General features: G+C 37.0%; 1 protein-coding gene across 2 annotated transcripts in view; it reads left to right on the top strand.

Moving 5' to 3' along the window:
• The window catches only part of LOC116028070, a 40,716-nt gene that overhangs the window by 6,499 nt on the left and 8,659 nt on the right, over positions 1-25,558 (top strand). The window contains exons 8-42 of one of the 2 annotated variants that reach the window (XM_031269864.1): positions 3-191; positions 291-451; positions 1,240-1,410; positions 1,658-1,750; positions 1,831-2,152; positions 2,454-2,558; positions 2,642-2,737; positions 3,369-3,436; positions 3,774-3,894; positions 3,973-4,182; positions 4,300-4,503; positions 4,601-4,710; positions 5,535-5,631; positions 5,713-5,811; positions 11,685-11,849; positions 11,946-12,020; positions 12,102-12,581; positions 12,668-13,012; positions 13,115-13,246; positions 13,573-13,686; positions 13,771-13,955; positions 14,626-14,734; positions 15,167-15,310; positions 15,443-15,733; positions 17,259-17,903; positions 18,549-18,737; positions 19,192-19,295; positions 20,389-20,678; positions 20,798-20,876; positions 20,961-21,278; positions 21,500-21,856; positions 21,962-22,445; positions 23,735-23,898; positions 24,711-24,867; positions 25,000-25,269. In XM_031269864.1, coding sequence (XP_031125724.1) covers positions 3-191; positions 291-451; positions 1,240-1,410; positions 1,658-1,750; positions 1,831-2,152; positions 2,454-2,558; positions 2,642-2,737; positions 3,369-3,436; positions 3,774-3,894; positions 3,973-4,182; positions 4,300-4,503; positions 4,601-4,710; positions 5,535-5,631; positions 5,713-5,811; positions 11,685-11,849; positions 11,946-12,020; positions 12,102-12,581; positions 12,668-13,012; positions 13,115-13,246; positions 13,573-13,686; positions 13,771-13,955; positions 14,626-14,734; positions 15,167-15,310; positions 15,443-15,733; positions 17,259-17,903; positions 18,549-18,737; positions 19,192-19,295; positions 20,389-20,678; positions 20,798-20,876; positions 20,961-21,278; positions 21,500-21,856; positions 21,962-22,445; positions 23,735-23,898; positions 24,711-24,867; positions 25,000-25,269 — 7,143 coding nt within the window. Of the gene's footprint in view, positions 1-2; positions 192-290; positions 452-1,239; positions 1,411-1,657; positions 1,751-1,830; positions 2,153-2,419; positions 2,559-2,641; positions 2,738-3,368; positions 3,437-3,773; positions 3,895-3,972; positions 4,183-4,299; positions 4,504-4,600; positions 4,711-5,534; positions 5,632-5,712; positions 5,812-11,684; positions 11,850-11,945; positions 12,021-12,101; positions 12,582-12,667; positions 13,013-13,114; positions 13,247-13,572; positions 13,687-13,770; positions 13,956-14,625; positions 14,735-15,166; positions 15,311-15,442; positions 15,734-17,258; positions 17,904-18,548; positions 18,738-19,191; positions 19,296-20,388; positions 20,679-20,797; positions 20,877-20,960; positions 21,279-21,499; positions 21,857-21,961; positions 22,446-23,734; positions 23,899-24,710; positions 24,868-24,999; positions 25,270-25,558 lie in introns of those variants that run through there. The other variant, XM_031269865.1, reaches the window with a different exon arrangement.

The following is a 25,558-nucleotide window of genomic DNA, read 5'->3' as shown; positions in this document are numbered from 1 at the left end:
AGGTTTTCAGACATGGGACTCAGGATGGCAAACCAGCTGATAATCTTGTAAAGGAGCATTCATACATTCTGCAACCTGTGACAGGGAATGGAAAATTCTCTAAACAGCGGCCTAGTGTATCACTTCAGAGTGGTGAACCGCTGCAGAGAGCAGCTGTAACTTTGGATGATGTGACCCTCTGTTTGTCAAAGGCTAGTCTTACGATGTTTATCTTTTTTGCTTTATGCAGAAGCAGATCAGTTCCTGTGCTGGTCTTGTAACTCAACTTTTGCCTCCATACCTCTTTGCAGAGTGGTTACAGAGATATAATAAAATTGGCTGAGAATTTTTCTGGATTTAATCAACGATTAAAATATGCTCATTTTCGTCCACCTGTTATGGTAAAATCTAATCCAAGAGCTTGGTGGAAGTATGCCTACAAAGCTGTGTCTGATCAAATAAAAAAGGGCAGGTATCTAAATAGTCGTAGAGGTGGAAGAAACCTTCCCATTTTATTTATCCTCTCATGTTTTATCTTTTTCTTTTTGCAAGTATTAATATTAAATTATTAATTGATATTAATAGTATTATTATCATATCTTCTTCAGATATATCTATGTCTAATTGTAGTGCAAACAAGTTTGAAAAAGTAACCAATAAGTGCCTGTTTTTCATCCAAACTTGGCATGCTCAGAATATTACTTCAAGAGTGAAAATTTAAATGCAAAAGAATATCTAGGTATTATTTGAGGGATATACCCTTTAAAGTTGTGTGTTTGTGTGGCTAGTACTTTCTTTGGTTATTCACTGCAAAAACCATTTAATGTGTCATAGTGAACTTGCCTCCATACAACTTCATAAATGGGTGAATTCAGTATCTTGTCTAATTAGAGGTTTGCACTCAAGTACTCAACCAGAACATGAATCTCCTACATGATTCAAATAATGTCCATGTATGAAAGATGTATGCAACCTTCTTTCCTGTTTTCATGGATTTGATCCTATGTCCTACTCCAAACTTCCTCTTTTCTAGATAACTGATTTTTTTTTTTCAGCATTTAGTAGGTTGAAGTTGCATATTCTATGAAAAATTCCTCAAACAAGGCTTTTGTAACCATGCTAATTAGTTTTCTCTCTGTTTTTACATGCCAATGTTTGTGTAGGAGGGATCTAGGAATTGGGTTGAGTGAATTATCACTCTTATTTATTTTGTGATCTTCACAGTACTGCACTTGGCAATATTATTGTCTTTTCTTGCAGTGGGAAACTATCATGGGAGCAGGTCCTGCGATATGCAAGTTTGCGCAAGAAATACATTTCTTTATATGCTTCACTGCTGAAATCTGATCCTGATCGGGTTGTTATTGATGATGACAAGGATGTAGAGAAACTGGATCGTGAACTAGATATTGAAATTATACTCCAGTGGAGGTACATCGTCTTCTTGTTATCTGAAGGACATGCTAGTTTTTGAGTTAATCCTTTTCCTATTTACTTTCTTCATGCTTGTTCTCGCTTCGAGGGGAAATGCAGGGGTTGGGGGTGGCATCTGGGGTGATTCCTTCTTTTTGATATGTTGGCAGTGTGCACTGGACTAGTATGGTTATGGTTTAGACTTTAGAGTTTACAACTGATGTGTGCCATTTGGTGGAGCTAATGCTGTATTTTGTCTCTGCAGGATGCTTGCCCACAAGTTTGTGAAGAAGTCAATGGAGTCAGACCTTTATGTAAGAAAACAAAAAGCAAACAAACCGTGGTGGTCATTTGGCTGGTTAACTTCTTTCCATGAATACTTTTTTAGTTTAAACAATATCTTCTCTTCTTGATGTTTTGGTTTAATGCTTTCATCAGGTCTAGCCAATCTGTTGAAGATGAAAGTGCTCCAGGAACTTTCAGTGAGGAAGATTGGGAAAGATTAAATAATATAATTGGGTACAAGGAAGGTGATGAAGAGCCATTATTTGCAACTCATGACAGGAGGGACTTGCCACATACTACCTTGGAGATTCACATGAAACATAATGCTTCTAAACTTAGTGACGGTCAGGATTGCCTTGCCGATTTGTCCTGTGATAATCTCGACTGTTCTATTCAGCTTTACTCGGAGACAAAAGTTTTTGACATAAAGTTGGGATCATATCAATTGCTGTCTCCAAATGGTCTTATTGCTGAGGTGTGTCTCTTTTCTATCTTTACCCCCTTTTTGCTTAGAATGAGATTACTTGGAAAAATGGGATGTAGAGCAAATTGTCTGATTCCCTATAAAACTATCTACTCTTTGACTTGGTAAAATTAGGATTATGAATTTTTCACCAGTTTCTAATAAGTTGGCACAGGGGGTGCTGGGGTTTTGTAAAATGAAATTACCCGTTGTGATCCCCCATTTCTCTCTCATGTAAACACTAACCCTTTCTTTATGTATCTATTTCTTTGTTTTTAGCTCTATGTTCTATATTGTGCATTATGTTACGCAGAGTGCAACTGCCAAGGAATCATTGGTTGGTGTCTTTTGTTTTAAACCTTTGGATCGTAATGTGGACTGGAGTTTGGCAGCTAAAGCTTCTCCATGCTATGTAACTGTATGCTATCACTTCAATTTTCTTCAACAGTTGCTAATATTGATTTGATCTATCTATCTAATTACATTACTTATTTTGATCAGTATCTGAAGGACTCAATTGATCAAATTGTCAACTTCTTTGAAAGCAATGTTGCTGTAAGTCAAACCATTGCTCTGGAGACTGCTGCTGCTGTGCAGGTCTGCTTTTAGGCTTCATATGAGGAGTCATATTTCTTTCTCTTCTTTAGTTGGTGCAGAATATGAGTTCTGGTGACTCTATCATTAATTACAGTGGTAGAACAAAAATAGATAACAATAATAAGAAGCTGGAACTTGGAATGCCATCCTTTTATGAATTATTGAAGTAATTGTTTGAGAGATGCAAAAGCCAACCATGTGATTATAATGGATGCATTTTCTCCAAAACTTGATGATTTAGAGGAATACAGTCCTTTAAAGATTTGAGTATTTTGCTGTATGAAATGAACCAGATGGCTGCTGTATAGAAAATTAGCAATTCCGTAATTATCTTATTTCAATAACCCCTAGTTTAGTCAGCACTATAACTATTGAACTTTCTAGAGTTTGTATCTTCTTCCCAATAAATGATGGCAAGGCACATGGTGTAAAAGGAGAGGACTGTTTCTCTCTTCACTCATCAGTAATATTTGGAAATATTAAGCATACTCTACCTCTATTGCTACACAGTTCACTTAATCAAGTTGACTATTTGAATGTTATTTGTTTCTGAGGCATTTGGAAAGCATGACTTTCATACTTTATTTGGAAATCTTTAATCTTCAACTAATTTGTCATTGTCTCTTAACAGATGACTATTGATGAGGTCAGACGAACTGCACAGCAACAAGTAAACAGAGTGCTAAAGGATCAAACCAGGTTTTCTTTTTGGTGACATGTTAATTTAAATTTTCTGTCATATTTTACAATGATGAAGACAAATTTCTGAAATACTTTCTTGTGCTATATTTGTTGCAAAAGTAGTATTTGGATATTGAGTGTTATAGTGTGTAATATTATGTCTTCTCAGATACTGTTGAATGTCTGGCATATGATAGGGGACTATGAAAACCTTTTTACTATATGCTGAGGGTGTCTGGATACTTGAGATTAAGAGTCCCCTATCATTGTGTGTTAAATGGCCAAGAGTAATGCTACTTCAGTTAACAAAAAACCTACTTGCAATGTTCTTACAAGAGTTGTCCTTTTCTTCTAGGTTCTTACTGGATTTGAATATTGCAGCACCCAAAGTTACCATTCCAACAGATTTCTCTCCAGATAACACCCACTCTACCAAGCTTTTGCTTGACTTTGGGAATTTAGTGATCCATACAAAGGTAATCATATGTTTTTGAGGGTAACTAGAAAATGTCTCCAAAGTTGACTTACATACAGGATTTATTATAATTATGCAGGATGATTCTGAATTTGTTTCACATGAGGACAGGAATATGTATGTACAGTTTGATCTTGTTTTGAGTGATGTCTCTGCTTTTCTGGTTGATGGTGACTACCACTGGGGGCAAGCACTTCCTACTACTAAAATAGGTGGCCATTCCAAGTCCAACATTATTTGTGTTCTGCCTGTTATTGATAAGTGTGGGGTAATTTTAAAGCTTCAGCAGGTATAGATTTGGTACATTTATCTTCAATTTTATTTTATTATTACTTGTGCAAATAGGAAAAAATGTACTCCGTATAGTGCTGTCTTACAATTCCACTTGTCATTGTCATTTCCACAGATCCGGCTACAAAACCCAGGCTTTCCATCAACAAGAATTTCAGTTCAACTTCCATCCCTTGGTTTCCATTTCTCTCCTGCTCGCTATCATCGGCTGATGCAAGTTGCAAAGATTTTTGAGAGAGGGGAAAGAAATGATTTAGACTATTTTCGCCCTTGGAGCCAAGCTGATTTTGAAGGGTGGTTATCACTTCTTAGTTGGAAGGTAGTTAGATCTGCTCTCTGATTTCCTAAATCAGTCATTCTGATAGTGTATGATTTATGAACCTTCTGATTTGTATACACTTATCCTATATTTTAAGGGTGTTGGAGGCAGGGAGGCTGTATGGCAACGGAGATATGTATGTATTGTAGGCCCTTTTCTTTATGTACTAGAAAACCCTGGCTCTAGATCCTACAAGCAATATATCAGGTAAACAATTCTCTCTCTCAGTTATGAAAATTAATTACTAAATAATAGTCAGGACTCAGGAATACATCATGGAAAGAGTAGTAGAAAGTTCTAAACATTTCCATGAAAGGAATAATAGCTTTGCTCTTGAAAAATGATATCTTTTCTCATAAAATTGTAGTTAATTTCTAACCTTTTATGTTACAATATGATTAGCTTGTTCTAAAGTATCTTGAAAGGAGAGAATCTGTACTAGTAAAAATGTTGAACTTAAGGGGAGCTTCTTGGAAGATCTTCACATCCTTAGTCCTTACCTTTGTTTTCAAAGAGCTTGTTACCATCTGCCTTCTACTCCTTGTACACTTAAGAGTGCAAGATCATAGTTTAAATGTGACTTTGCAACTTCATACAGGAAAGTGGAAATGCAAGGAATAAATATAAAAATAAACCACTTATAGAGAGCACACGGATTGTGTGGTGGGCCAATTCCTACTCCAGAAATAAGTAAACATTCTTTTTAGTAGGTTCCTAGGCTAGGACATTTTTTCCTTTGGATTCTGTTTTTCTTTTCTTTTATGTCTGGACCTATGAAGGTAAATGCACGCACCAACTCGGGCTTAAAAAGGTTTCATTGCATCTACCTCAATCTCAAGATTTTTTATTTTTTATTTTTTGAAAAATTGAGAAATTTGTTGTCATGTGTGTGGTCAAATCTTACTGTTCCTGTGATGTCTTTTTGAAATATCTTTTATAGTTGGAATTCTGCTTTCACATACCTTCACGACTTTGATATCCCTGGATCTTTTTGAGTGTTAATCTAGATTTGCTGTTTATGATTGTTGCAGTTTACGAGGAAAACAACTCTATCAAGTCCCTCCTGACATTATTGGAAATGTAAAACATGTGTTGGCAGTTTGTGATGCTGAGCGAGCCAATAACAAGGTTATTGCTGGATAAGATTCAAGTCACATCTTGATTTTTGCAGTTGCTTTCTGACTTTATTTACATCATATGTACATGTAGATAGTAGAAGATGCAAATGCCCTAATATTACGTTACAACTCTGAAGAATCAAAGAGAATTTGGCAGAGAAGTTTGCAGGGGGCAATCTATCGTGCTTCGGTATATTTACATGCATATTTATTTCTGTTATTAAGACTTTAGATTTTAGAAAAGCTTTGTTTATGTTGTGTGCAAAATGCGAACACACACGAGGAGGAAGGTCAAACACCAAATATTTCTATTATTTAATACAATAATTAGAACTGAGGAATTTAGCTAAATTGAACTAAACTGAGAAACCTAATAACGTAAATCACTAGGAGGGTGGGATTGAGGGTTAGTTTTCATCAAATGAATTTCTATGATTACCACCATCTAGCTAAATGGTTATTTTATTGTTAGTATTAATGACTAGTCCCCAAGGTATCTAATATTCAATGGATACTGTTAACAAACTCACCTACCACACACTTCAATCTGATCTGTGTACAACATATATATAGGCAGAGGGGAAGGGAAAAGTCTGGACTGAACTGCCCAAGACTGAGCTGCCCAAGACTATACAAAGCTCAAGAATACACATAGCTCAAGGAGAATAGTACTCTAACACTACTGATGTTATTTTATCTTCTAACACTCCCCCTCAAGTTGGAGCGTAGATGTTAATCATGCCCAACTTGTTACACAAATAACTAACTCGAGTCCCAGTTAGGGCCTTTGTGAATAGATCCCCGAGTTGTTCTCCGGTCTTCACAAATCCGGTGGAGATTAACCCCTGTTGTATCTTTTCACGAACAAAGTGGCAGTCAATCTCTATGTGCTTGGTTCGTTCATGAAAAACTGGATTTGATGCAATGTGAAGAGCTGCTTGATTATCACACCACAACTTTGCAGGAATTGGAGCTTTGAAACCAGACTCATTCAAGAGGTTGTTTATCCACATTACTTCACATGTTGATTGCGCCATTGCTCTATATTCAGACTCTGCACTAGAACGAGAAACCACAGTCTGCTTCTTACTCTTCCATGAAACTAGATTTCCTCCAAAGAGAATACAATATCCAGTTGTTGATCTACGATCTTCCTTGGATCCTGCCCAATCAGCATCAGAAAAACACTCAATCTTTGTGTGACCATGATTCTTATAAAGAATTCCATGTCCTGGTGCTCCCTTTAAGTAACACAAGATATGTTCAACAGCTGCCCAATGATCAATAGTCGGAGATGCCATGTACTGGCTCAATACGCTAACTGGGTATGCAATATCTGGACGGGTTACTGTCAAGTAGTTTAGTTTCCCAACTAATCTTCTGTACCTTTCAGGATCTTCAAACAATTCCCCTTCCTTTGACAGTTGTATGTTTGGTATCATTGGAGTAGTGTATGGTTTGGCACCCAGTTTTCCTGTTTCAGAGAGTAAGTCAAGTACATATTTTCGTTGAGATAGTAGTATACCTGTTTTACTCCTCATAACTTCAATACCCAGAAAATATTTCAGTGGTCCCAAGTCTTTTGTTTGAAACTGCTATGAAATGATTTAAGAGTTGAAATCCCTTCAATGTCACTTCCTGTAATGACAATGTCATCCACATAAACCACTAGCCAGATAATGCCAGTTTTGGACCATTTGTAAAACATGGAGTGATTTGATTTTCCTTTTATCATCCCAAAGCTTTCAACAGCTTGGCTAAATTTTCCAAACCATGCACGTGGACTTTGTTTTAGCCCATATAATGATCGACGACATGCACGTGGACTTTGTTTTAGCCCATATAATGATCGACGAAGTTTGCATACTTTCCGTTTTAGCCCATATAATGATCGACGAAGTTTGCATACTTTCCCAGACTCCCCCTGAGCAACAAACCGAAGTTTGCATACTTTCCCAGACTCCCCCTGAGCAACAAACCCAGGAGGTTGCTCCATGTAAACCTCTTCATTAAGATCTCCATGCAGAAAGGCATTCTTAATATCAACTTCATTAAGATCTCCATGCAGAAAGGCATTCTTAATATCAAACTGATGCAGATGCCAGTCATGAATAGCCGCCATTGAGATGAGTATCCTGACAGAAGTAAGCTTAGCAACAGGAGAAAATGTGTCAGAATAATCAATTCCATAAGTTTGAGCATATCCTTTAGCCACAAGACGAGCTTTCAACCAAGCAACGGATCCATCGGAATTGACTTTTACAGTAAACACCCATTTACACCCAATAGGTCTTTTACCTGTAGGTATAGTCACCAGCTCCCAAGTACCGTTTTGATCCAGAGCATTCATCTCTTCAATCATAGCTTGTCGCCACCCAGGATGGGATAAGGCTTCTTTAACGGTTTTAGGAGTAGAAATAGAATCAAGGGAAGCAATAAAGGAACAGGATGCAGGGGAGATCCGATCATAGGATACAAGAGAGGATATAGGATAAGTACAACTGCGTTTACCTTTCCGGAGAGCAATTGGTCCGTCATCTTCCAAGATTGGATCAGACAACAAAGAGGTGGTTTCGGGGCATTGAGTTGGCACCGAGTCAGGAAGGGAAGCAGGAGGCAGAGCTGGAGCAGTTGTGTTAGTACGGGGTCGACGAGAATACACTTGTAGGACAGGAGGAGTAGGAACAGAGTTAGGGACAGTAGGAGTAGAGTTGGAGAGAGAGGTCGTGACAGTGTACATCAAGATGTCATTCCTGTCTTCCGGATGGATAGCATCCGGAGAAAAAGGAAAGAAAGGAACATCCTCATGAAAAGTGACATTGATGGAAACAAGATATCGACCAAGTTCAGGAGAGTAACACTTGTATCCTCTTTGCACACGAGAATAACCAAGGAATACACATTTTAAAGATTTTGGATCTAACTTGGTGATATTGGGACGAACATCCTGAACAAAACACACACAACCAAATATACGTGGGTCAATCGAAAACAAAGATTTAGATGGAAACAAAAGATGGTAAGGTGTTTTCCCATTCAACACCACAGAAGGCATGCGATTGATCAAGAAACATGCCGTGGAAACAGCATCAGCCCAAAACTGCTTAGGAACCCCGCGTTGAAACATTAAGGCTCTCGCAGTTTCGAGCAAATGGCGATTTTTGCGTTCAGCCACCCCATTTTGGGAAGGTGTGTCAACACAGGAAGACTGATGAAGCATACCGTGCTCAAGCATATATGAGGTGAAGGGAGATGAGAAATATTCAGTAGCATTGTCACTGCGCAAGATTTTGACACGAGTTCCAAATTGAGTTTCAATTTCAGCACAAAACCCACGAAACAAACCAAATAATTCAGAACGACATTTCATTAGATATAACCATGTCATTCGAGAAAAATCATCGACAAAGGTAACAAAATACTTAAAACCAAGTTTAGATGTTATTGAACATGGGCCCCAAACATCAGAATGCACTAAATCAAAAAGAGCAGTTGCTCGTTTGTGAATCCTAGGGCTCAAATGCACACGGTGATGCTTAGAAAATTCACATGACTCACAAGGTAAAGAAGACAAATTTTGAAATTGTGGACACAGTTTCTTCAACAGTGGAAGGGAAGGATGCCCCAAACGACAATGAGCTAGATTAGGAGTGACAGCAGCAGAACAAGCAACAGACTCTAGTCTTGTGGTGTCAAGGATGTAGAGCCCCCCAGACTCGTGCCCCTTACCAATAACTCTCTTCGTCATAAGATCCTGAAACAAACAATGATCGGGAAAGAACGTAACAGAACAGTTTAAGGTACGGGTAAGTTGGCTAACTGAAATTAAATTGAACGAAAAATTCGGCAAGTTTAAGACAGAGGTTAAGGGAAGCGAGGATATTGGAGTAATGGTTCCAGACCCAAGTACATGGGAGGTGGATCCATCTGCTAAGGTAACAACAGGTGAATTATGGGAACGGGAAGAAAATGTGGAGAATAGACTAGAGTTACCTGTCATATGATCTGTGGCACCCGAGTCTATGACCCACTTGGATGAAGAGGAGAGAAGGCATGTGGTGGTGTTACCTGAGTCAGCAACAGCAGTGACCGAAGAGGATGAATGTTTTAGAGAATCCCGGTATTGAGAAAACTTGGCAAACTCTTCAGCAGAAACCGTTATCGTTTTGGAAGGTGTCTCAGGTGTGGATGCAACATTGGCAAATGAGTTTCCCCGATCCTTCAGCCATTTCCTGCAGTCCCTCCTCAAATGTCCAGGCTTATGGCAATAATGGCACACGATACCACCGGAGGTGTGCCCTTGGAAATTACCTTTGTTCGGATGACGACTAACAAGAGCACTGCTTGGTGGAAGACCAAGGATACTTGGTTGTGGTATACTTGGTTGTGAGTGCTCCGATCGAATAAGCCGTGGGAAGATGTCGGCCAGGGTAGGAATTTCAGAGTGACTGAGAATAGAAGACCTGGCAGTGTCGAATTCAGAGGGAAGTCCTGCCAAGAAACTCATAACCGCCATTTGGTCTCGTTGTTTTTGTTGTTCTTTGATATCAGCGGTAAATGGCATAAGCTTATTGAGTGCTTCATATGTTCTCTTAAATTCCATAAAATATGCAGTGAGGGACAAACTATGTTTCTCTGCACGATAAAAGGACTTACAGACATCATAGATACGGGTGATATTCCCTTTTCCAGAGTACAAGTATTCTAAATAATCCATGAGGTCTTTAACAGTTTCACAATGACTAATGAATCCAATAATACTATCATCAATAGAATTCCGAATTTGTAAAAACAAACGTGCATCATCCCGCACCCAAGTATTATCTTGTTTAGTCACAGATTTAGTTAGGTGCTCCTCTTTTCCCAAACTAGTAAGGTAAAGCTTAATAACCTGACTCCACTCCAAGTAATTAGAATCAATAAGTTTACTGTCTGTGATTTTGGAAGTAACTGGAACAATATCAGATATGACAAGAGACTTATTTTCAGCCATACCCACAAAAATAGATCAGAAACAGAGATGAAAATACCCAGAAATATGGAGCATGAGGAGATACGAAAGAACCTGAAGAGAGCAAATATTTTCGGAGCGACAATGGTCCAAACCAAGTCCAGATATGAAGTCACAGGGCTTGGGCGACACTGGAACTGCAAGCCGGAAAATTTTCCGGCCGCCGGAGAAGCCGCACGCGCCGGCGCGTGGGGGCGGTGGCCGAAGGTGACGGTGGCGCGTGAGCTTCACGCGCTGGCCGGACTGCTTCCGAACTCTCTAGTCGTGGTCGCCTGACGCCGGCGAACCTTTCTGAATGGGTGGTGATGATGGTGGAGCAAGGAAGAAGAGGAAGAAAAAAAAAAAAATTTCTTTGGCAGTGAAAGGAAACTGCTTTCTGCAGTGGGGAGGAGGAAGAAGAAGGAAGCTGGAGGAAGGAGCTTCAAGAGTTTCTCATGGCTCTGATACCATGTTAACAAACTCACCAAATGGTGTATTCAATATAATACCACACACTTCAATCTGATCTGTGTACAACATATATATAGGCAGAGGGGAAGGGAAAAGTCTGGACTGAACTGCCCAAGACTGAGCTGCCCAAGACTATACAAAGCTCAAGAATACACATAGCTCAAGGAGAATAGTACTCTAACACTACTGATGTTATTTTATCTTCTAACAGATACATTCAGTAATGTTCTGGCTTTGGCGTGCATGAGTCGTACAATGTCTCATAAGGGAGCGTTTATATTTCTATAGAATATGTACCCCAATTCTAATGTCTTAATGAACTGGTGCTATTCTTCATGCTTCAATCTATCATAGAGCACCTTAAAACATGCAAATAGTGGATAGTATTCACTAGCATCAAACCTCAATTCCTCATGGACTTCTAGACAATTAGTTTCTTAAATTGGAAGAGATAGCACTCTAATTGTAAGCCCTAATTCATGCTACCATATATGGGTGCACAGATTATTTTCATGTTCTTTTGATACTATTGCATGGTTAAGTTTCCATTTCTTTGGTGGGGAAAATCTCCATCTCTATTCTCACTCTTAGTTTCCATGTAGGGATCTGCTCCTATCTCTGGTTTGTCTGAATCTTCATCTGATTCAGAAGACTCTGAAATGGATCGTATCAATAATCGTGATAACAAGGACCTGTCAAAGGTGGAGAATCTGTATCTGACTGGTGTTCTTGATGAGTTGAAGATGTGCTTCAATTATAGTGGCCAGGTAAGCATGGGTGATACAATCAAAAGTTACTGTTATCTGATATTGTGGATTGATAGTTTAATGACACGCAACTTTCTTTTTCTGTACTTTATGTAGAATGACCACAGTTTTACCAAGGTGCTGCTGGAGGAGGAGAACCGCCTGTTTGAATTTAGAGCAACTGGTGGGAGGGTAAGATCACTGCATTTTTCCTATACTTTTGATGTTTTATTGGTTATATGCATCTATTAAAAGCCTATTATTCCTCTCTAGGTTGAGCTTTCAATTAGAGGAAAGGATATTTTTATTGGCACTGTACTGAAGTCTTTGGAGATAGAAGATTTAGTTTGCCCATCAGGAATGTTGCAGCCATGTTATCTGGCAAGATCTTTCATTAGTAGTGATACTCAAATAGTGATTGATGCTCAAGGCCAAGGTTGCAATAGCAACAGTTCTAGTCAATTTGAAGCAGAAGAGAAATTCTATGAGGCACCAGAAGATCTAAATGACATCGATAGTCCACATGCATTGGGAGGTGGATCTGGCTTGTTGAGTCCTACCACATCATTCTCACCAGGCAGGACCATTATAAAGGCTCCTAGTTTTAATCGTATTGCTGGTCTTCTTCCTACGGAAGCAACTGAAAATGGTAGCAATCTTATGGAAGTAACTGATACATTTGATAGTTTTGTGAAGGCACAAGTTATAATATTTGATCAAAACTCCCCCCTTTATTCTAATATTGATACAAAGGTAAGCCATTAATATTCTCTCGACCTGCCTTTCTGAATCCTTTTTAATCTTCATTCAGTTTTTAAGTTCATTACTCAATTTTACAGGTGGTGGTGACGCTAGCTACATTGTCATTTTTCTGTCGCAGACCTACGATAATGGCAATCATGCATTTTGTAAATGCTATAAATCTTGAGGAAGGAAGTTGTGAATCTTTTAGTGACACGTCTTCATCATCCTCTCTACAGCATGAGATCTCTGATGCAAATGTGGATGATGGGCCCTCAGCTGGAGTTGATGAGCCTGCAGTTAAGAGTTTGCTTGGTAAAGGAAAGTCTAGAATTGTTTTCTGTTTGAAATTGAATATGGCTCGTGCTCAGATTTTACTGATGAAAGAAGATGGATCTTCACTTGCTACTCTGTCACAAGATAATTTCCTTACTGATATTAAGGTTCATATTTTCCCGTCTCTGCAAGATGTGCACATAAAAACAAAACTAGGAATTGTTTTACATGCTTATGATACTGAAAGTGATATTGTGTTCCACATCTAGGTATTTCCATCTTCTTTTACTATAAAGGCATCCCTTGGAAATCTGCGGATCAGTGATGACAGCCTACCCGATACTCACTGCTATTTTTGGGCTTGTGACATGAGAAATCCAGGAGGGAGTTCTTTTGTGGAGGTAAAGATAGTTTTTTTTTTTTCTTTTTCATTTTGGTTGGTCATTGTTCTACTGGCAAACACAACTTTTCTTGTGGCTGCAGATATGATGAAATGTCATGGAATCAATATTTTGCCTTTTCTTGAATTTTTTTTCCTATTTATTTGTTCAAAGACTTCTATGACTTCTAGTTAATTGTTTGATTTATAATTTAATGCCCTGTTTCACATTGTTTGGGGTGAATTCTTTTCTGTTTTTTTGGAAAGTGTAGTTTTCAGTCAGTTGAGATTTGTACTTTAGATGTGTTGGTGGATAATTTACTGAAATTTTCATATTTGGAGCTACAGTTGGAATTCTGTTCATTCAATGTTGATGATGAAGATTATGAAGGTTATGACTATAGCCTTCTTGGTGAACTATGTGAAGTGCGGATTGTTTATTTGAACCGTTTTATACAGGAGGTAACTGAGCTTTTGCCTCTCGTTACTACCTACTAAAGCTCAGTGCAGTAACTGATCTTGTGCAATTCTAAAATTGACTTCTAGGTTATCAGTTACTTCATGGGTCTTGTTCCCAATGATTCAAAAGATTTTGTCAGAATTAAAGATCAAGGCACAAACTCAGAAAAATGGTTTACAAGAAATGAGGTTGAAGGATCACCTGCTTTAAAGCTGGATGTTTCGCTTAGAAAACCCATAATATTGATGCCTCGCCGTACTGATAGTCTTGAGTAAGCTTGTATTCTTCTCTGTAAATCCTTTCAACTTCATCTGTTATTGCTTATATTACAAGTAATTCCTCTCATTGTTATCTATCATGCCTATCCTGCTGCAAAACACGTGCATGGTAATTATGAATGTTATAGTGATGAATGATGAGCATTCCTTCCAATTTTTATAAGAACATTTAGTTCTATCAATGATAAGCACAGGCTGGAGTGTTCCTAAGTAGATGAATCAGGGCTACTTCATCTGTTATTGCTTATATTACAAGTAATTCCTCTCATTGTTATCTATCATGCCTATCCTGCTGCAAAACATGTGCATGGTAAGTATGAATGTTATAGTGATGAATGATGAGCATTCCTTCCAATTTTTATAAGAACATTTAGTTCTATCAATGATAAGCACAGGCTGGAGTGTTCCTAAGTAGATGAATCAGGGCTCATGGTATTGGTCTTGTGCTGCATTTCAAATTTATTTTGAACAATGGCCTCACATCAATTTTTATAATGATATCTATTCATCACTAAACCTACACTTTACATCTCTAGAGTAATGACACACTTTAATTGTTGGTACTTTCATGCAACACGCATAACAACTGGTAATAATCTTAGTGTTTGTGTTTTTTGTATATATCTTTGTATGCTTATTAATCTCAAGTCCTCTTCCTTGCAGTTTTTTAAAGCTTGATGTTGTTCATATCACTATCCAGAACAGTTTTCAATGGTTTTGTGGGAGCAAAAATGAAATTAATGCTGTACACATGGAAATATTAACAGTTTCAGTAAGATTTATATCCTGAAGTCTTGTGATGTGACGATGCTTAACTTTACTGCCCATTTTTCCTTTTATATTAGAACTGAATATGCAAAAGAAATTGATGGACAATGCTACCTTGAGAGCATTGTTAAAAGAACTTTAGAGGTTAGTGGTGGCCTGGTGGGTCTAGTATCCATATATTTAAGTACTAAAAGATGAATTTTTATAATAAGATGAAATAGGACAGGTTAATTTAAATGAATTCCACAGTTACAATTTAGAATTAGGATTTTGTGATAATGTACACTTTAAAGACCAAAATCAACCATGGGGAGGATTTACTTGTACAATCTACCCGTCATCAAATGCTTCCCTATTTTACTATTGCTTTAGGTCTTCCTTTAGATACATATTTCTATGAAAGAATATTCATACTTATGCAAGTTTCCTTCTGTAGGTCAAAGATATCAATTTAAATGTTGGTGCTGGGTCAGAATTAGGTGAAAGCATAATTCAAGATGTTAGTGGCATTTCAATTGTAATCCAAAGATCATTACGAGACTTACTTCATCAAATTCCAAGTGTAGACGTTAGTGTAAAGGTATTTTATTAACTTATTGGGAGAACTGGTCATATTTTGTACATTTTTGGTTCTCTTAGATGCGTGGCAATTTATGTTTTACTGCTTTGGAAACTGAGATGTATTGCCTGTGTTGATATGCATCATAATCAGATGGAAGAATTGAAAGCAGCTCTATCTAGCACAGAGTACGAGATTATTACTGAATGTGCTCAGGCTAATTTTTCAGAGACTCCAAATACTTTGCCCCCTCTAATAGGGGACTACACATCACCTTCAGCTGTAATGACAGAACCTTTAGCACTGCAGAGCCCTGACACTGCAAACACTAAAACTGAAGATGGTATTAGATGGATTACTACCAAGGTTTCTGTCTCCATTAATCTAGTTGAACTTTGCCTTTATTATGGCTTAAAAAGGGATGCATCTCTTGCAACACTGCAGGTAGTAATATTTTCTTATAAATGTTCACTCTCATGTTTCCATCACAGACGTAGTTCCTTGCTTTCTTATTCTGTTTTGTGTGTGTGTGTGTGTGTGTCAAAAAAATATAATTTTTTCTTCTTTCATGAGTCAGGTGATGGACTTTGCTTATAAGGATTATATTTTAGTGTTTTATATCCTTAATACGAGGCAGCTGAAGTGTTACCATATTTAGGGTTTAAAAAAAAAATTATTGTAGCACATTTCAGATTAAGCTGCTTTATTTTTGTATTACTCAACATATTATCTCTCTATAAAGTTGCGGAATGTTTAACAAAAATGTTTTGGTCTTCTTAGAGGAGTAAGAGTAATTCTGTATGACCTGTTGCTTATTCTCCGCAAAATCAATGTTAATCCATGTGTGCAAATATGTTAATACACATTTGTTTACCTTCTAACTTTTCCATAAGTCTGACAAAGACCATCATGTATGTCTCGATCTTTATATGTAGGCACTTGTTGCCAATCCTAACATCCAATTATTTGTGCCAATGTATTGACTAGTTCTTCCTTATTTAACCATCATTAAATGCTAAATACTTGCCATGCCTTTATCATATAGGACATGAGAGTGGCGATTAAAAATAAATTAAAAAAAACAATAGTTTTTTAATAGTAGTAAGTTTTTCTATGTTAGAGTTCTCGAGTCAATGGCCAAAAGAGGTAAGATTCACCGCAATGATAAAGTAGAAGCAATTTGGAATCTTGTGGATCCCTAAACTACATGGAAATTAAGGTAATATATCAACTTTTAGACAATGTGCCTGTTAGAATATCGGTTTGTTGCACATCATATGTGTATTAGTAGTTTATTAGTGCTTTCTCTTATTAATAAGAGTTTTCTTCTGTCATGGGCTGACAACGTTGATCCCACCTGACATAGGCCAGCCTACTGATTCCCAGTTTCCATAATCACTACTAGCAACTATGTAGGCTCTTGTCTGCTCCACAGTACTCCTGCACTTTTGTGGTCAAGTGCTCCCCTATAGAAAGTTTCATATCAATCAAGACTTGCCACAGCTATACCATTATGGTTGTTCTCTGATTATAGCATTACACTCACAACAAGCATACTGTATAAAGAGAGCCATTTCAAACTCCTACCAAAAACTCTCTACGGTTTGATGTCACAACCAGATTTTTAAAACTATTTCGTGTTAAGTTCATCACTCAACTATTTAGCATGTGTAGTGTGTGTTTACTAGGTTACACCTTTAGGCAAACTGGAATATGAATAGAGGATGAGCTCCCCGTATGAAGAACTGAGGCTTGCGCCTCCCAATCCTTATTTTTGTGTTCACCATTATGACTCATGGCTTTCACCATTATGTATGCTTGCGTGCTTCAAGAATACATTGTTCAAGTTTGTCTCAATAGAGTATGTGTATGTTAGGATTTTCTCAGTTTTCTATCATAAAAGTTCCTAAATTCAACAACATTCATTACTGTTCCTTCAATTAATTGAAAACTGTTTGCTGTGTTTAAGGTGAGCAGTCTGTGGCTTCTTTACAAATCCAATACTGCAGGAGAAGGCTTTCTTTCATCTACACTTGGTGATTTTGCAGTGGTGGATGACCGAGAAGGTATACAAGAGGAACTCAAGTTGGCAATTAGGAAGCCTGAGACCTTTGGATATAGGCCTTCAAAATTTGTGAGAGATGGGGATAATCATCCTGATGTTAAAACTAGTGATATGGAGGACTTGGCACCAAGCCCCACAATGATTATTCTTGATGCAAAATTTGGTGAATGTTCGACATTAATTTCTCTCTGCATTCAGAGGCCACAGTTGCTTGTTGCACTAGATTTTCTGCTTGCTGTTGCTGAGTTTTTTGTTCCCACAGTTCGTAGTATGCTGTCAAATGACGATGACAGGAGTTCCTCACATTTAATAGACGCACTCATTCTTGATCAGCCAACTTATATTCAGCCTTGTTCTGAATTCTTTATCTCTCCACTCAAACCTTTGGTTGCTGATGATGAAAGATATGACCTTTTTGTATATGACGGTAAAGGTGGAATATTGTATTTGCAAGACAGACAGGGGAAAAACCTTTCTTCTCCAAGTGTAGAGGCTTTATTCTATGTTGGAAGCAGGAAGAAGTTACAATTCAAAAATGTCACAATCAAGGTATGCTTTCTATTAGCTTAGAGATGCTAGTGGAGCAGGTTCTGCAGGAACCCACCCCCTACACCATCTATGCGTGGTATGACTTTGCACTAAATCATAGAACCCACTATATCCATCAATGTTGGCCAATAGCAATGTTGGCTAGTTGGTGAGTGACAACAAATTATCCTCAGTAGATACTTCAGTTTTAAAAATTTGGAAATCTTTACTGCCAAAGTTGAGCACAAAACTTAAAAATTGTATTAAATAAAAAATTTAAAATGAAAAGTGAGCATATTTTCAAATCATTAAATTCATGGAAGAGTACCTTTTGAAGTGATGACCATTATGAGGCCAGAGATATTAGTCTTAGGGGGTTTTTCGGGGAGGGGTCAGAGAGAGTAAAACATTAAGTTCTCTGAGTATAGGGTGTTGGCCTTTGGGTTGATACAATTTCTGAAAACAAATGGAAAAGTTGTGAGGCTAGGTTATAAAAATAACATATTATACATACTCGAACCTTGGGGTGCGTTGGGTACAAGTTAGTTTTAAATTTGCTCTGATGGGTAGATTAACAACACTTGCAGATTGGCTGAATCTGGCATTACTAATTGCTCTGTATTCTGTAAGAAAACTATTCAAACTTCATTTATATACTTTTGGCAGAATGGGAAGTATCTAGATTCGTGCATCTTACTGGGGCCAAACAGTAGCTACTCTGTTTCAGAAGATGATAAAGTCTACCTGGAGGAAGTTGATGAATGGCCTTCTGAGATTCATCACAGTAGCACTGTTTCTGGAATTACTTCTCAGAGTCCTGTCAGCAGATCTACAGAGTTAATATTTGAGATGCAGGTGAAACTGTGAAAGAGGTTCCTCTTTGAAACACATTGAAAACTTTGTTGGTTTCATCTTCATAATAACAAGTGTGCTAACTGCTTATGGTAAATTGTATAAAATAAAATGAACCTACCAATATTTGACAGTGGAATTTCTTCACCCTATGGCTGTGTTCTCGATCACTACTTCCTTACATGATGGCCTTGTTTTTTCAGCAGCTAATGAAATAATTAAAAATTTCCACGTGAGTTGAAATTTGTGCTGTCAAGACCAATAAAGTTGCCTAGATCTTTATTGACATGCAGAGCTGTGTTCTAATTTACTTTGGCCAACTTAAAGTTGCCCTGCTTTTATTTAGTTGTTTATTTATTTTTATTGCCATTTCACATTGATTGAAGCAATCATTTGACAATTAGAGTTGTTTCGTCCATTTTGATCTCATCTCTTTAAATATTCATTGGCTCTACAGGCTATTGGTCCAGAGCTTACTTTCTACAATTCATCAAAAGATGTTGGAGAGTCACTGGTGCTCTTAAACAAACTTTTGCATGCACAGTTAGATGCATTTTGCCGGTAAGTTTATGTTGTATCTCACTCTCTCAGACACACTCACAGAACATTCTAAATGGTTTGTGCCACCCATCATCAAGGAGGTGCCCATTTACAAATGAATTCCATTAAGCTTGTTGAAATATATAGAAACTAGAAAACCTTAGAATAGCCCTAGTTTTAAGCTAGCCCATTAGTTAGGCCCATTATATTCCTATATAAGCATGTATCTCCTTTAGAATGTGTATATCACAATGTTAGTAGTATTATTAATATACATCTCCTTTTTTTTGGTTTTCATATATTTAGCTCCCATTTAACTGGCAGGTGGTGACTATTCACCACCCTCTAGGCCTTTCAATCTCTCAATTTCAACAAAGCTGTTGGCTTCTTCGATGACTTTCTATTGTTCTTGTGGTCATTGTTTGGAATTATTTTGCCCTGTATTCTCTTGTAGCATGGGAACTCTTCTAAAGAATTGTAGTGAAGCGATAAATGTTGCACTTTGGTGTGATGTCAAGTTTGAAAGTTAATGCTGCCAGCTTATTGATGACACCCTTTAATTCTACCATCTCTTAGAATATCAATTAAATCTTAATTTTACCATTAACTGCAGTTTCTATGTATTATTTGGATAAATATCCATTGAATGTTGAATTGTTGATATCAGAAAATGCAATGGTGGTCCAGTGGGTGCCAAGTGCCACCCCTTGCCAGTAAGGCAGAAGCAACAGGAGAATAATCCTAGAATAAGATAAAAATAGTATATGTATTCCAATATAATTGAATTTATTCAATTGTATGAACAAATAATTACAATGTTATGCAGAATGTATACTAAACTAGGGGGAACATGATTGGTTAACTTGAAATCCTTCGGTGTCTGGGATCCATAAACTACTAGTAAAGTAAATTCCTACTACTTCTAAGATTCCTTGAGTTGAAGCAACCATCCTAATATCATTTTATGAATACGTGTAACTCTTCTAACAGTTGATCATGTTGAAGTTTTTCTACAAGGTCTATGATAATATTCCATGCTTATTTCAAGTTATTATGTGTCATTGTCAGTTTTAGTTTATGTTTTCATTTGAAACCTCTATTTTGATGTTTCTAGGGTTGTTTTAAAGGGAGACACTACTGAAATAGATGCAAGATTTCTTGGATTAACAATGGAGAGCAATGGAGTCCGAATAGTTGAACCTTTTGATACCTCCATGAAGTACACAACTGCTTCTGGAAAGACGAATATACACTTTACTGTCTCAGATGTATTTATGAATTTTTCATTTAGTATCTTGAGACTATTTTTGGCAGTTGAGGAGGATGTTTTGGCGTTTTTGAGGACAACATCAAAGAAAATGACAGTGGTGTGCTCTGAGTTTGACAAGATTGGAACAATTAAATGTTGGTTATGGTGCCTTTTTTTTATTGTTTTATTTTATTTTTTTTATTTTTAATTTTAAATTCCTTAACATGATTAGAAATGATGCAACAACTTATTCCTAGATTTTTGTTTCATGCAGATGGAGAGCAAATGTTTGTGTTTTGGAGACCTCATGCACCTCCTGGTTATGCCATACTTGGTGATTATCTCACACCAACGTTAGTAGACTTCTCAACTTCTCACACTCTTTCTTGAATTTCCTTGTGGTTTTGGCTTTCATGCTGATAACTTTTGTTTCACAGTGATAAACCTCCCACAAAAGGAGTAATTGCCGTCAATTCTAGCATTGTAAGGGTAAAGAGACCTGAGTCTTTTACTCTGATTTGGTCCTCTTCCCAGTCTCAGGTTGATTCTGAACTTTGTTTCGGTACTGGTCATTCTGACGAGGACAGAGTTTTTTCCATTTGGTTCCCTCAAGCACCTAAAGGCTATGTTGCATTGGGTTGTGTGGCCTCTCCTGGAAGTGTGCAACCATCGTCATCCTCAGTTTTCTGTATTTCTGCTTCTTTAGTTTCTCCATGTGGTCTGAGAGATTGTATTAGTATTGGCAATAGCAGTAGGTATGCAGACTTCATTTCTTCTTTTTTTTTTTTTTATTAATTCCATCAAAAAGATGGGGGTTCATGCATTTTTCGTTTCTCCTTTGAAGTTTTTACTTCATAGCTTATGGTACTTATAGCAGCCTCAGTTTGAATAGCAGCTAACTTTTAAATGCATATTCGTATATTTCAGCCTAGTCAGTAAAATATACTATTTGTTCTTGACTGTTCTGAATTAACAGATCTTCTAGCTTGGCATTTTGGCGTGTGGACAATTCTGTTGGTACCTTCCTCCCTGCAGATCCAACTACATTGAGTTTGTCTGGTAGAGCTTATGGACTGCGGCATGTAATCTTTGGATTACATAAAGATTCTTCCAAATCATCAGAAAGTTCAGAAAATGGTGCCCCATCTAGTCACCATAATACTCTCCAGCAAGAGTTATCATCCTCTGTAAACTCTGGTAGGAGGTTTGAAGCTGTTGCAACTTTTAGGTTAATCTGGTGGAATCAGGGTTCAGGATCAAGAAAGAGATTATCTATATGGCGCCCTATTGTACCCCAAGGGATGGTATATTTTGGTGATATTGCAGTCCAAGGGTAGGATATGTGTGTACGTGCATTTATATTTTATTTTCTTGTCTTTTGGTTTTTTTACTGACGTGTCAACACAGGGGATGACATAGATCTTGAATTTTGTTTCAGGTATGAGCCTCCTAATACATGCATTGTTTTTCATGAGTCTGATGAAATTTTAAAAGCCCCTTTGGATTTCCAACTTGTTGGACACATAAAGAAACACAAATCAGTGGATAGTATATCCTTGTGGATGCCTCAGCCTCCTTCAGGGTTTGTTTCGTTAGGTTGTATAGCTTGTAAGGGTACACCAAAGCAGTCTGATTTTACCTCCTTGAGATGTATTCGCAATGATATGGTCACTGGGGCTCAGTTTTCAGATGAAAGTATATGGGATACATCTGAGATCAAGTTTATGAAATACCCTTTCAGTATATGGGTTATTGGGAATGATCTTGGGCCCTTTGTTGTCCGCAGTGGTTTTAAAAAACCTCCAAAGAGGTTTGCTTTAAAGCTTGCTGATCAAGATATCCCTAGTGGTTCAGATAACATGTTGATTGATGCAGAAATTAGAACATTCTCTGTAGCTCTTTTTGATGATTATGGTGGCTTGGTAATCAGCTTTCTTCATCATTATTTATTTATTTATTTTATAACTGCTGCAGAGTTCACTTACCTTATATTACTGACAGCACATTTGGTTTGCAAAATTGACAAGGAATGAAAAAAAAATTTTGAGAAAAAATTCCCCAGACTTTATCAGCTACTTAGCAATTCTATAATGCACACACATATACATATAAATTTGTACACACACACACACAAATACATATTACACGTATCATACACATAGACACACACTATCTGTATCAGATTATTACTCTTGCAATATTTTTATATATTTGTGTTTCATTCCTTAAGCTAACCAAACTATGTAATATTATTTTTCCGGTATCCTAAACTACAAACCAAATACTGGAATAATATTTCTTTTCTATTTTTTTTTTTCTCTTTTCCATTCCTTATGAATTCTAATTCGTATTCACTTTGTTTTCATTTCGTGAACCTAATGTGCTGTAAGTCTTGCTAAATCGCATTCTTTACTTTCCTCATTTCATTGTCTGAATCTGTAAAATCATGTAGTCTATATATTTTTAATAGTCCTTTGTAATTTGGAGAGATTTCTCTTTCTTATTCAGAAGACTAAAGCACTCAATATTTCTTTTTCTTGATACTCGTTAGCAGTCAGTCAGCATCTTTGGATTGGCCTATTATAAACTCTGACCAAGATATGGAATCTGCTAAAGTTTTATTTGTTCTGAATATGAGACTATTTGGCTGTTGATTCCATAAGAAGAGCTGTGAGGTGTTTTTTCCCTCATGGGTAAAAAGCACTTTTGGTCCCTAAGATAGTAGTAGTTTGTAAATACAGTCCCTCAATGACATAGAGACTGGGGGATTGGATTTACACATTGCTGCTATCTTAGGGTTCAAAACTTTTTTTTTTTCCTTTTTATTTATTTATTTGTATTCCCACAGTAATGAGCAACCAGAAAGAATTGACTTCCATATTTTAGATGGTTACTGTGTTCTTTCCTGTTGTTGGAAGAATGGGAAGTTTGGTGTCAGTGCCTAAGTTACTACTGCATGACATTTAGTGTTGTGCCTATATCTGGAAAGCTTCCCTATCACATTGCCATTGCTGGATGAAACATCATTTCGTTTCTTTATTGGTGCTTTAAGAGTTGTAGGTTCTATAGGGAAAGCCAATGCATGCATAAGTGATACCAACTCTTACTTTCTTCAGTTTTTTTATAATAATTCATGTTGTAATTTTATGAATTGTTGATTTTCATTGAAAAACCAATGCATCTGTCAATTTAACTAACTTTCTGCTTGCAGATGGTTCCACTGTGCAATGTATCTTTAAGTGGAATAGGTTTTAATTTGCATGGACAGTCTGACAATTTCAACTCCAGTGTCACCTTCTCCTTGGCTGGTAGATCATACAATGACAAATATGATTCTTGGGAGCCTCTTATTGAGCCAGTTGATGGGTTATTAAGGTAATTTTTCTGTCAAATCAGTTCACATTTTCATGTTTTGCAGGTTTTTATAGTACATTTCCTCTTGAAGTAGAAGTTGAGTAGCAAGTATCCTTATCAAAACTTTAGAGAAAACCTGTAGCCACTAAAGCAAAAATGAATAGATGAGAAGGAGGAAGAGGAAGGGGGAAATTTGCATTACTTTCCAGCTCCTGTATTATTTCTGCATTTTTATAGAAGGTTGCACTTGTATTAACTCTTGAATATTAAGCCACATGTTCTGGCATGAAAACAACCTCTCTAAAAAAGGGATGCTGCTATGTGAAGGAGCCTTGCACATTGGATCTGGCCTTAATTTTATATATCATATAGAGAAACTGCCCATGCAAAAATAATTCTTATTGTGTCTGTGAGAAATGTTTGATAAAAGTTGGAACTTTATGGTGGGGATGTTAATAAGAAACACTTGAGTTGTGAAGAGTCTTCAAGTGAATAAGTCTTTATTGTGTTGAATTTTTTTCATTATTGCTTGGTGAATTCCAGTTTACTTTGCATCATCTGTGGGCATTAAAGAATATAAATCAAATTCTTTTTCCTTTTTTTATTGTTATTTTGAGGATCTGACAAGGAAACTATATTTTATCATCAGTTTCCGACATTGTCTTGATCTTGGTGAGCTTGTCACTATTTTACTAAGACCTGCAATTTACGTTGTGTTGTGTTCTTCAAGTTTTCTGTACCATGCAAGCATGTCTCTGTACATGGGTGCCACATAGAAATTCACTAGTTGGGATGCACCTGCTTATGCTTATTCAAATCTATGATAAGTACAGGTACCAGTATGATATCAATGCTCCAGGGGCTGCTTCTCAGCTACGCTTCACCTCCACAAGGGATCTGAACCTGAATGTTTCTGTATCTAATGTCAACACCATTTTTCAAGCTTATGCTAGCTGGAACAATCTTAGCCATATTAACGAGTCCTATGAGGTAATATCTTCTACTCTATGTAGCTTTGTGCAGTATAGGCAGAGTTCTCCATCCAGATATCTATGTACTGATTATTGTGTGGAGGGCACTGTCCTTAGCCTGTTGAATTATCTTTTTGTGCCACTTTTTCAGCAGGAAACTGTTTCTCCCACTGATGGGGGCAAGCCTATCATTGATATCCATCACAAAAAAAACTATTTTATTATCCCACGGAATAAGCTTGGTCAGGACATTTTTATAAGAACAACTGGGATGCTGCCTACTAAAGCAATTAAAATGCCATCTGGAGATAGCAAACCAGTAAAAGTACCAGTTGCAAAGAACATGTTGGACTCGCATATGAAAGGAAATAATTTCAGTAAATGCAGAGCAATGGTGACAGTAGTCGTAGCAGAGGCAGAGGTGCATTTCATCATCTTTTCTTTTTTGTTATGTCATTTCCTTGATAGTACTTTTTGTATGTGTTCAGATTTATATGTTCTTCAAATCATAAATTTTGTTCCCCACAAGCACCATAAAACCTGTGGCACTGCTTTGGACAGAATATTGTAAGATTGTATTTGATATTGCCTTTTCATTTGTTATGGAGAAATCTAAAATCAAGTTGAATGTATTTTGAATTTTTTTTCCTTTCAAAACTATATTTGAATTATTTTGATACTCTTAAAGCTATTGATAATGAAAGAAATAT

This window comes from Ipomoea triloba, chromosome 8, assembly GCF_003576645.1.
Source record: "Ipomoea triloba cultivar NCNSP0323 chromosome 8, ASM357664v1".
Lineage (NCBI taxonomy): Eukaryota > Viridiplantae > Streptophyta > Magnoliopsida > Solanales > Convolvulaceae > Ipomoea > Ipomoea triloba.
The sequence above is the reverse complement of the archived record's forward strand: the minus strand, read 5'-3'. Positions and strand labels throughout refer to the sequence as shown.